The sequence below is a fragment of the Episyrphus balteatus genome, chromosome 2, assembly GCF_945859705.1.
Source record: "Episyrphus balteatus chromosome 2, idEpiBalt1.1, whole genome shotgun sequence".
In the NCBI taxonomy this organism is placed as follows: domain Eukaryota; kingdom Metazoa; phylum Arthropoda; class Insecta; order Diptera; family Syrphidae; genus Episyrphus; species Episyrphus balteatus.
Genome location: NC_079135.1, coordinates 111,554,891 through 111,566,283, shown reverse-complemented (window position 1 = coordinate 111,566,283; position 11,393 = coordinate 111,554,891). Strand labels below are relative to the sequence as shown.

The following is an 11,393-nucleotide window of genomic DNA, read 5'->3' as shown; positions in this document are numbered from 1 at the left end:
AGAAAATGTATGCTCCTGAAATACATTATAATTATATCAAAGTATTTTATAATGCTATAAAAAAAATTTAATCCTTCTCATGCACAGGAGAATATTATTTGAGTACAACAGTTAAAATAAATAAAAGCGAACAACTCAGAATTAAAAAAAAAATATTTTTTGAGTGAAATGAGAGGATTTGCTACTAATACCGAAAAGTCCTTGGAATAAAATGCAACACCTGTGAAATTCAGGGAAAGTGTTGCAGTTGATATCATTAACAAAAACTATGGTAAAAGGGTGTTTTTTTTCAACAGAAATGCAAAGTAAGGTGGGATGTTTTAAGATTAAATTTGTTAAAAAACGCTTGAATCATGTACAAGATGCTAACATTGTGTCAAAATTAAATTTAAATTATAAAATTCAACTTTTCATGCTTCTCAATAGAACACCCTTTTATTGATTATCAAATAAACTCTTTAAGATCTAAACTCTCCCATTTCGAAAATGTTCACACTTTCTTTCAAAAAAGTAATATAAGTACGCCATCCTGAAGAAGTTATTACTCGACATGGTGACAATCAAAATTCATCGACGCATTTTACAGAAATTGAAATTTTTTTGTAGTCCATTTTGCGAAAGTTAAAATTTTAATATTACGGCTACTTAAACGCTTCCACGTAATAATTTTCTTGAAAATTGGTTAAGTCATTTACGAGAAAGATAGAGCACGAAAACAATTTACGGCAAGTACGCTTAATAATACTGTGTTGACAAAAACAAATTAAAAAAAATACTTTTCTTGGGAGCAAATACTATGTGTCATGTTGAACATAATAAAACGGAATATTTTGTCATTTTGCAAATTGGGGGGAGAAATATTGTTTCGACCTAGCTGCAAAAAATTTTAGTGTCATCAATTTTTCTCCTTTCTGCTCCTTTTTGCTTTTAGATTATATATGTATGTACGTAGTATAATTGTTCAAAAATTGTGTTATTTGAACCAGTAAGGCGATTTACTGCTTTTGGTTGTTGAATAACTCTCGGTTTAGAAGTTTAGAAAAAAGTGACTTTTTTTTTTAAATTGGTTTGGTTCTTTGATCTGAAAAATTTTCTGTTTTGTTTTATTTCAATATCTTTCGTTCTAGAAACTTTTAAGTTTTGAAAACTACAACAACACGCTAAGTTATTAAAATAATAAACCAGTGTCAAACCATCTACCGCGGCGAAGCCAAACGATTTATAAGAACTATATTAAAACTAACAAGTGACCTTTTTGCAAGTTAATGAACATTTTTGAAATTTAAATTAAATTCGCCTTTTTTAATTGGTACACAACAGATAATACATGTATGCCGGGAAGCTAGATTTTCTTATACCTGGCAGCCAACATAATTCTTATGGCTGATTCAACAACTCATCATTTCAATTTAATTAAGGTGTTTTACCTGTATAACACCTGCACTATACCTAATATTTCTCATGCAATAATTTGAAATTAATTACAAGGGCGTTACTCGTTCTCTTAATTGAAATTTAATTATAATACCAGCATTCCAATCAACACATTATTCTTTACCTACTTAATTTAAAAGTATTTATAAGCTTAACTTCTTTATTAAAAACCATACTCTCAAGATTATCTACAAGGATGAGTTTTGATTTAGTACAACCTATCAGAGCAAACATTGCAATTCTGAAATACTTGGGACTTTGGCGTTTCGATAACAAATGGGACCCAATTTATCGCCTCTATTCGTTTGTTTTACATTTTTGTTTTACAATTTTAACAACTGCTTCAATGTGGGCAAGTGTTTTTACTTCTAATGAATTTGAAACAATTACAGAATCTCTCCACATGGCTCTCACCGAGGCCGTATTCTTACCGAAAATTATAAACATGCTTAGATTGAGCAATGAGTCTGTGCATTTTTTGACACTCTTTGACACTGACGAATTCAACTTAAAGAATTCAGAAGAATTGAATCTTTTCAAAAGTGCTCATGGTATTTTCTACAGAGTTGTCAAATGTTATTGTTCTTCTGCTGTGGGTGTTTATGCAGCTTGTTTCACAGTGGTAGCAATTGGTAAGAATTTTGTTTTACCATATCCTGCATGGATGCCCTTCGATTTGCATTCAAAATTCTATTGGTACGCATATTTTTTTCAACTTATCGGATTGACTGTGACAACTTTGTCACATGTTAGCATTGATGTGCTACAGTTATTTCTATTGCGACATATTTCGTTAATTTATCACGTTATTGGGATGCGTTTTGCAAAAATTGGATTTGATTTGGACAACAATTTGACAAATCCTAGTGAGATTCATAAATCAGTTATGAAGGATATGAGGGAAATTGTTAAAATTCATCGTTTTGTCAAAAAGTAAGTTTTAAATACACAAACATACAGAAGTAACATTAGAAAAACATTTTTTAAAAGGGTAACAAACAAATGTGAGAATTTTATGTCATTTCCGTTTTTTATGCAAGTTCTTTTGAGTGCACTTGTACTTTGTTTCTCAGGATATCAGACAAGCAGTGTAAGTAAAAGAGACTTATCTAACATTTAGGAATCTTCTATATCTACTAACATAATTATTCTTCTAAGATATCACCTCGAGAAAATCCCGGACAATTTCTTGCAATGGGTGACTTTCTTGTGGTAATTGGAATTCAAATGTTTTTACCTTGTTACTATGGAAATCAAGTTACTGTTGAATCTGGGAAGATAAGTGAAGCTCTGTACAATTCAAATTGGATAGTTTTGCCGGAAACATCTAAGAAAGTTATTTTCTTGTATATGGAGTTTCTGAAGGAACCTGTAAGTGTTAAAGCTGGGAAATTTTTTGATATTGGATTGCCGGTGTTTGGAAAGGTGAGTAACTTAAGTAAAATATTAAATAAAGCATCCTCAAATTGATTTTTTTTCAGACTATAAACAATGCTTACAGCTACTTTGCTTTACTTCTCCAAATGAACAATTAATGATGACAAACAGTCCATTTTATTAATAGATATTACTCTCACAGGAAAAATCTTTATGAAAACACTTTTATGATTAATAAAAAAAAGTACTAATGCACGGAGAAAAAATACCACCTAAGAACAAGCGGATTCTGTAAAAAATTAAGCGGATTTATGCATTGTTTTTTGTCAAGATCATTTCCGTCTTAAATCTTCTCAATTTCTTAATGTGCTAGTTAAGAAGAAATCCACTTAATTGAACAGGAAAAAAATCTTATTTTTATGTGGAAATAGACGAGTGCTTTATCATCAGGCTATCTCACTTTTGGAAAAAGATATAATAATATTATTTTATTTTATGTCGGATTTTAAGAAAAAAATTCATATACTAAAATGAAATGAAGTTCACCATAAATTCAACAGAACTTAGCGGATTCCACTTATTTTAAGCGAAAATCGCATTGTTTTAAAAGGGTGGGATTTAAGGTCGGCATCATCATGAATAGGCGATGACTATCGATTTGATTTTCCTGGGTTTTTTCAGTTTCAGAAGCTTTATTGGACTCAGGTTTGGTTATAACTTCCTTCACTTTGCTTAGGTCGGATCCTCGCGGCAATGGAAATGTATATCGCTAACGTTGAATGCGGATAGATTTCTCCAAATTCTCTACATTATATGGGTACCTAATTATTCTGAGGAACCTATTCAAATGATAGGAAATACATAATAGCAAAAATCTGCGTTAAAAAATATTTTTTAATTTTCAATTAATTTAAAAATTTCACAAGAAATTAAGACTAAAAATAAAAAAGATACTTCTTTTCGATAACGGTACGGAAAATTTTGTGAAAACTATCGAGAGTTTTTAAAATTTTTATCATGTAATATCTCGCCTTGATTTGAAAATAATTTTAAAAGTTAAACTGAAAAGTTAAACAAAAAAAATTCGTGTATAATTATTTGTATTCCAATCTTGTTGAAACGATTACAAAAGTGAATGCAACATTAACTTTTCTTCCTTATTAATAGTTTACTTCTTGACTTCACCCTTTTTTTTTGTCCTAAATAAGCTGTCAATACATATTAGTGATTCTATTTTCCAAACAATTGAATAATTCTTAGTCTAGTGTAATTAGATTCGTGTAATTAGATTGAGACATCTTTAATTTTTCATACGAATCAGGACTGCAAAAAAACTGTACGCATTGTTAACAGTCTGAAAAATAAAAGTTTATTTATGTATTTAATAAATCTTTACAACTTTGAAAAACAGACCTTTGCAAACGTGGGTATTCCAATTTGAAAAAATTTGCCAGCTTTTACGTAAATGGGTTCCTTCAAAAACTCCATGTACAATGAGATAATCTTCTTTGATTTTTGAGGAAAAGCTGTCCAATTTGAGCTATAAAGTGCCCCACTTAACTTTCCAGCTTCAAGAGTTATTTGATTTCCATAATGACATGGCAAATATATCTGCAATCCCATAACAAAAAGAAAATTCGTAGTTGCAATAAATTGTCCTGGACTATCTGTGATTGACATCTGGAAAAGAAAACGTTTGAACTTTGGTCATAATAGTAAGTTTGTCCTTGAAGAACTTACAGAACTTAGCTGATATGCAGTGAAGCACAAGACAAATGCACTTAAAAGGACCTGAACAAAAATTGGCACAGATAATAAGCGTTCACAGTCTGCTGTTAACCTTTTAAAGACACACAAATTGAATGAAAAAGTTCGTTTGAATAAATTTGTTGCATACTTTTTGGCAAAATTATGAACTTTTATAATTTCTTTCAAATCCATTAGAATTTTTTTATCCACATCAAAACTGTTAGAAATCTTGTCAATATCATTTCCAAGATTAGCCAGATTACTCCCAATGACAAAATATATTAAAGACACACTTCGGAGAAAATAACATTGCAACATATCAAGCGACACATTCGATAAGCATGCTACAAATAATCCAACAAATTGATAAGAGTATGCCAACCAAAAATACTTTGCATCATATCGATGTTCAAAAGGTAGCCAAGTTATATACGGCAATTCACACTTTGATCCGAAAGCAACTAAACTGAATCCGATTATAAAAACCATAAAACTAGAACATGTGTAAACTATTGACACAATATAAAACATTTGCAGAGAATCTTTGAAATTTTTCAATTCCTTGGGACTGTTAAGATGAAAATCTTTGCTTTTGAGCTGTTTCAAAAAATTAAATGCAAGGCTGTTTAGATACAAAATATTTATAGCTTTTACGGAAAGTACTAGCATGGTGAGTGACATGAAAAGAGGTTCAGTAAATTCTTCGACATTTTTAGCTGTCGCAACACTCGTCCACATTGATATTGTGTTTGAAAAAGTTGTGATAATATTTAAGATATAAGTATAAACTCTGTAGATTGAATTGTATTCGTTGTCTAGTCTCCATAATCCAAAGAGCTTTAGAATTCCAACCGATACTCTCACTGGTTCAACTATGTTTAGTTTCATGGTGTAAAGAGTTTTTTGGTATAATGTTAAATAAACCAAATTTGATGGTGGTATTTATATGGTTAAGTCAATTGTTGGACAACTAACAATTATTCTATCCTTAATTGATGTGGGCGGTTCTATAGGTTTTTGTTAATTGTTATATCAGAATGATTTCATTTAAATGACATGATACAAAACGATTTGAATGATTAGGGGTTAATATATAATATATAATATAATATAATATAAATGTACGTAAGAGACATTAATTTTGGATATTAATTATGGTGTCTATGTTTATAGCCCTTGATGGGTATGTACTTTTTTAAATTTGTGTTAACCCTCATTTAGTAATGAAAATCTACACTTCCACATTTAATAAAATCAATAAAAAACAAATCCATTATCAAATAACTGCAGAAATAATAACAGAAAAGTATTTCTCACAGTCATTTGTAAAGATCTAAAGTAGGTGTGCCATCTTCGAAATAGCTTGTTTTCTTGCTTCGACCCAACCTTCTTCAAACCCTGACAATCCCTACATATTAAGTTATTCTTAACAATTAAACATGAGATTACAACAATTCGAAAAAAGTGGGTCATGCAATTCTGTCTTTCTGTTTGATATATACGGAGTTGGACCAAAAACGGATGACTCAATTAACTTTAAACTTGGTATGTAGCTCGATGGGTTTTTGAAAGTATTTTTTTAGGACCAAAATAACGGTAAGTGACATACACCAATTTCGAAAAAAAGTTTGTTTTTGTTTAAGCCATTTGGTTAATAAAATTCATGTGAACTTTTTTGAAGATCTATCTTAAAGTGATTTATTTTTTCTAACATTTTTAAAATAAAGTTGGTATGCCATTTAGTTGCACTTATTAATTAACACCTAAAACCAAAATTTCAAAAAATTCAATGTGATGTTTTTTTTTATTTAAAAATTTTTTCAAAGTTTTATTTTTGGCTTATATTAAAATAATATACCTAAATGCTTTTGTATACAAAAAAATTGTTGAAATCTGATTAAAAAAAAAACGGTTGTTGTGGCAGGCACTTTTAATTTTGTAATTCGAACAAAATTCTGCTTTTCATAAATGCTGAAAGAAATAAAAAAAGAGGTTTTTAAACTGCTAAAAAGCACACGCTCTTTAACATATTCCAAACCCTTTTTTATTTTTGTTTGCAGAATTTTGTAAAATAATGTTCTGCCGAAATGTTTTGTATGACACAACATCATTTTTAATAATTTTTTAATGGTATGAATCATGTCCAGTCTACTCTTTTTGAAAAATATTGGCGCAGTTAAACAACAAAAAGTAAAGTACCAAACTTGAATTACTTTGATGAGGTGAAGGTATTTTTGTTAAGTTAGCTCAAAAATGCTATACAAAAAAAAACAGAATTAGCAGAATTTTTGCATATTTATCTTTGTAGATTTTTTTTGTTCAAATATATGCTGGCAAAATTAAAAAAAAAAAAATAGAATTTAAAAAAGCAGAATTTTATTTTGAAAAAGAATTTTGACCCGCTCCCGTATGTTAATTTTTCAAAACTCGTTTTACTTGCGATATGGATGCTATAGGGCAAATAAAGATTCGTAAAAAAATCGGTTACAATCAGATATGACTTTACGATTATAGAGAATGCCAAAAAAGTGGGTAACCAAAAACTTAATTTGAATCTGACTTTCTTGTAAACAAATAAATTGATTTCAAGGAAAATTTTTAGTACAAAAAATATTGCACCCTTAACGGCCATATTATTCACTAGTTTAAAAAATACATCTGGATGTAAAATTGTCAAATGTCAAAAATAAATCCAAATCCAAAATAGTTATCCCGATTTTAACTATGAAAATAGTTAAAAAATAGTTAAAAATGACTATTTTTTGTCTGTGTGATAGTGAATATCATGGATTTGGATTTATTTTTGACATTTCAATTTCCTTACATCCAGGTGTATTTTTTAAACTAGTGAATAATATGGCCGTAAATGTTATACATAATTATTTGGATTTAAAAAATGAATAATTTTTTTTTATTTGTATACAATTTAAATCTTTCTGTTTTTTGTTTTTTTTTTATCTCGCATAGAAATGCTGTCTAGAACAGCGCTTACATGCAACCAATTACATGCATTTTATTTTGACAGTCCTCTTATATAGCTACAATCATACTATATTAATAAAATATATAGTAATAAATAATGTCATAATCTATAGTAAATTTCTGCGTAAACATCTATCTAGCTTTTCATCCTGATAAGAACAGCAAAGAAACTGTATGCATTGTTCAGAGTCTAAAAGAGCAAAGAAATTACAAAATTATGATTCAATATAACTTAAAGTAAATTTGTCTACCTTTCCAAATGTTGGTATTCCAATCTGGAAAAAACCACCAGCCTTAACAGAAATGGGCTCCTTCAAAAGTTCCATATATAAACATATAATTTTCTTTGATTTCATTGGAAAATATGTCCAGTTTGATGTGTAAAGTGCTGCACTTAGCTTACCAGCTTCAATAGTAACTTGATTTCCATAATGACATGGTAAATATATTTGCAGGCTAATAACGAAAAGATAGTCCATCATTATGATAAATCGTCCAGGATTATCCCTAAAGGACATCTGGAATTAAAAAAAAGCTTATTAAAAAGTAAAATTTAAATATTTGTATTATACAAATGTTAAACGATATCCAGTAAAACATAGTACAAACGCACTCAATAAGATTTGAGTAAATATCGGTTTTGATAAAAATCGTTCACAATCAACTGTTAATCTTAAATAAAATATAAAATGTCAAATAAAATTTTAAAAAATTAACAAAAAAATTGCATACTTTTTTGCTAAATTATGAACTTTTATTATATCCCTTAAATCATCCAAAATAATTTTGTTCACTTCAAAATTATTGGAGAAATTGTTCAAATCCTTTCCCAGCGCTGTCAGTCGATGACCAACTATTAAATATATTAAAGAAACACTGTGCAGTAAGTAACATTGCAGCATATCGAGAGACGTATTTGCTAAACATGCCACAACCATTCCAACTAATTGATGGAAATAAGCCAACATATAGTTCTTTGAGTTGCATTGATAATCAAAGGGCATCCATGCAGGATAAACCAAAACTCTCTCTTTTCCATAAGCAGCTACACTAAATCCAAATACAATAATTGCAAAAGCTGCACTAGTGTAAAAAACAACAACACCATAAAGGATTCGGAGAGATTTTTTCAAAATCTTTAATTCCTCAGGATTTTTCACACGAAAATGTTGGTCGTCTTCGAGTTGTTTGAGAAAATTTACAACCAATTTGTTTAGATTCAAAATATTTATCACTTTTACTGATAATCCAAACATTGTGAGTGCCATATAAAGAGGTTCAGTAAATTCTTCGAAATTTTTGGCTTTAAAAACACTCGTCCACATTAGTGTTGTTGTCAAAAAAGTTGTAATAAAGTGTAAAAAATATGTGTAGATTCTGTAGAATGAATTGTATTTATTGTCAAGTCTCCATAATCCAAATAGTTTTAAAATTCCAATTGATAGCCTTATTGGTTGTAGTATGTCAAGCTCCATGGTGGAAGGTTTTTGCGATTATAAAAGACTGTTACATCATTCTTTTTTTTTATAGGAAGCATAGAATAGAGGTAGAATTATAAATTCATTGTATGGGTGGTTTCAAATAACTATAATTATAATGGACAGTAAGCTTTTGTTAAATAAAGTTATAACAGTAAGAAACTTTATCAATTATGTAGTTTACATGACGTTTTTGGTATCATAAACTTAGTAAATACTACCTTTTTTGTACTTGACTATATCACAAGGTTTAGTATCCATTAAAAAATAAAATTCACGACCGTGGTCGCACGTACTTGCTCTTATGCTTATGGGTATAATAATATAATAATAAATAACTCTAACGTTAAAGCTTTTTATTCAAGAAAATTAGCGAAAATATGATATTTTCAAGAAATTTAATAAAAATAAAAAATAAAATCTATTTTTATAATTAATTAAACACCGTTTTAAATGATATTTTACACAAAAAAAACAAGTATGCCATTTTATTTATTTCAAAATTTCACAAAACCGTTTTCAAAAAATTGATTTTTCGAAAAAAAAAAAATTAAATATTTTTTTTTAAAAATCAAAAAATGTGTTTTTTAAAAATTTTCACAAATATTAATATTACCTTTACTTAAACGCTTTTAACGAAGAAAAAAAATAACAAAAAATTATTAAAACTATTTTTATTTTAAGTGGAGCGATGAAATATAATTCAATTTATAAGTTCAAGTGACCTCAACTCCAAAAATTTATAAAGCGTTTCGCCCAGGTATGACAGTTAGATCTGTACTACAATATAGTCATGCTGTGAGTTTTTTATAGTGTCGGTAAACATCGACCAAAATAAGGCGTATTGGTAAGGGTTGGACAGATCTAACTGATGAGCCCACTGTCGTACATGGGCGAAACGCTTTATAAATTTTTGGAGTTGAGGTCACTTGAACTTATAAATTATCCGTTAATAACGGTATAGAAAATATTTTTTTTATTTAAAAATTTGGCTCTTATGTGTAATACTACACACAAAAATTTTAATCAAAATCTTTAGAGCCGTTTTTTTTTTAATTAACTTTTCTATTTCCGTTATATGACAGGTACCGTTAGTTTTTTTTTGTCCTCTATGGAATCCACCAAAACTGTTACTACCAAATTTAAACAAAATCACTCCAGTAGCTTAGGCTCTAGCTCGATTTACATATACAGACAGACCCACTTTTTTAACATTCTCCATCATCGTAATATAATGTAAAATTGTTATTTCAAGTTCGATTTTTTTTACGAATCCTAAACTTGCCCTATAGTACCTATACCTCGCAAGTACAAAATTATTGAAATAAAAAAAAACACGTATACGCCATAGTGTACGCAATTCTCATAGAATTTATTTATCTATACATTTTTTATCTTCAAAGCGAAAAATAGCTGAAATTATGTGGCCTGTTTAAGTGAATCGTCGCGTGTGTAATAAGAGTTAAATTATCACTAAAAACCTTACCTTGGCATGAATATTTCATAGGTCATGCAAAACTATGAACTAAAAGCTTTCATAAATATCTAAACGATAAAATACTGCAGAAAAGTTTTTTTTTATAAGGAATTTTTAGTTTAAAACTGCGGTGAATAAAATGTAATAGAATTTCAAAACGATATACAAAACTCTAACAGTCGTATTATTAAGATTTTTGTCTATCTATACACTGTATAAATTTTTTTCAAATATATGCTTTATTTTCCAAATTTAAACAGTTGTATAAAGTTATACAATGTTTATAAAATTGTACGGAGGTATGTGTTTGTGTTAGACTTAAATATTAAATATTTTCTTTTCAGTAAATGGCCTTTAGTTATTAAGAGGACTATCTGATCAAACATAAAACATTGAAATCGGATATAACAAAAACAAAATTTCAAAATAAAAAAAAAATGTATATTAAATTTTCTCGATAGCAAGAAGATCAAACGCATCTATTTCACACCTCAAAACTTAGTGGAAATAAAACACTAGAAGTACTTTGGCATTTATCACGAATCTGGTTTTCACCATTTAAAGGTTAAAATCTTAAGACCCAGTTTGACAACTGCGTTACTTTGAAGGAGGTAGGAAATCTAGTACAACAACTTCACACTCCTGTCTTCTCAAGCTGAAAATAATGTGTTGATTGTAGTACAAGTTCTACTTATCGTCTCCTCATTCACAGTTTACCACTTACAAAGGAACGCGGAAATTGACAGTTGTACATTTTTAAGTAAAAGTAGATCACATTCGAACGAAAGTAGTGGGACACAAACAAACGCTTTTGACCACATAAAGCACTACTTACAGAACCCTAGGAGGGCCCTTAAATTTTTAAAAATTTTAGTCCACATTTTAATATTTTTAGA

The 11,393-nt window shown here is 28.9% G+C and overlaps 3 protein-coding genes across 3 annotated transcripts; 1 reads left to right on the top strand and 2 right to left on the bottom strand.

Moving 5' to 3' along the window:
- The first annotated feature begins 1,630 nt into the window (after positions 1-1,630).
- LOC129908781 (odorant receptor 94a-like) lies at positions 1,631-3,075 on the top strand. Its single transcript, XM_055985542.1, has 4 exons — positions 1,631-2,367; positions 2,425-2,524; positions 2,593-2,859; positions 2,916-3,075. Exons 1-4 carry the CDS (start codon positions 1,631-1,633, stop codon positions 2,967-2,969), a joined length of 1,158 nt encoding a protein of 385 aa, XP_055841517.1. The 3' UTR covers positions 2,970-3,075.
- A 505-nt stretch (positions 3,076-3,580) lies between these two features.
- LOC129909655 (odorant receptor 94b-like) lies at positions 3,581-4,752 on the bottom strand. The gene is made up of 5 exons (XM_055986730.1): positions 4,709-4,752; positions 4,552-4,651; positions 4,225-4,491; positions 4,152-4,165; positions 3,581-3,686 (listed from the first exon to the last, which is right to left on the bottom strand). Exons 1-5 carry the CDS (start codon positions 4,750-4,752, stop codon positions 3,581-3,583), a joined length of 531 nt encoding a protein of 176 aa, XP_055842705.1.
- A 2,847-nt stretch (positions 4,753-7,599) lies between these two features.
- Positions 7,600-9,037, bottom strand: LOC129908780 (odorant receptor 94a-like). Its single transcript, XM_055985540.1, has 4 exons — positions 8,275-9,037; positions 8,115-8,214; positions 7,794-8,060; positions 7,600-7,732 (listed from the first exon to the last, which is right to left on the bottom strand). Exons 1-4 carry the CDS (start codon positions 9,015-9,017, stop codon positions 7,679-7,681), a joined length of 1,164 nt encoding a protein of 387 aa, XP_055841515.1. The 5' UTR covers positions 9,018-9,037; the 3' UTR covers positions 7,600-7,678.
- Between the last annotated feature and the right edge of the window lie 2,356 nt (positions 9,038-11,393).

Excerpts from the sequence above, each read along its gene's own strand:
- LOC129908781 (XM_055985542.1), top strand. The coding sequence starts at position 1,631 with ATGAGTTTTGATTTAGTACAACCTATCAGAGCAAACATTGCAATTCTG. Across the intron at positions 2,368-2,424 it reads ATTCATCGTTTTGTCAAAAA|GGTAACAAACAAATGTGAGA; the intron begins GTAAGTTTTAAA and ends ATTTTTTAAAAG. Across the intron at positions 2,860-2,915 it reads GATTGCCGGTGTTTGGAAAG|ACTATAAACAATGCTTACAG; the intron begins GTGAGTAACTTA and ends ATTTTTTTTCAG.
- LOC129909655 (XM_055986730.1), bottom strand. The coding sequence starts at position 4,752 with ATGGATTTGAAAGAAATTATAAAAGTTCATAATTTTGCCAAAAA. Across the intron at positions 4,652-4,708 it reads GTTCATAATTTTGCCAAAAA|GTTAACAGCAGACTGTGAAC; the intron begins GTATGCAACAAA and ends TGTCTTTAAAAG. Across the intron at positions 4,492-4,551 it reads CTGCATATCAGCTAAGTTCT|ATGTCAATCACAGATAGTCC; the intron begins GTAAGTTCTTCA and ends TTTCTTTTCCAG.
- LOC129908780 (XM_055985540.1), bottom strand. The coding sequence starts at position 9,017 with ATGGAGCTTGACATACTACAACCAATAAGGCTATCAATTGGAATTTTA. Across the intron at positions 8,215-8,274 it reads GTTCATAATTTAGCAAAAAA|ATTAACAGTTGATTGTGAAC; the intron begins GTATGCAATTTT and ends ATTTTATTTAAG. Across the intron at positions 7,733-7,793 it reads GAATACCAACATTTGGAAAG|ACTCTGAACAATGCATACAG; the intron begins GTAGACAAATTT and ends TTGCTCTTTTAG.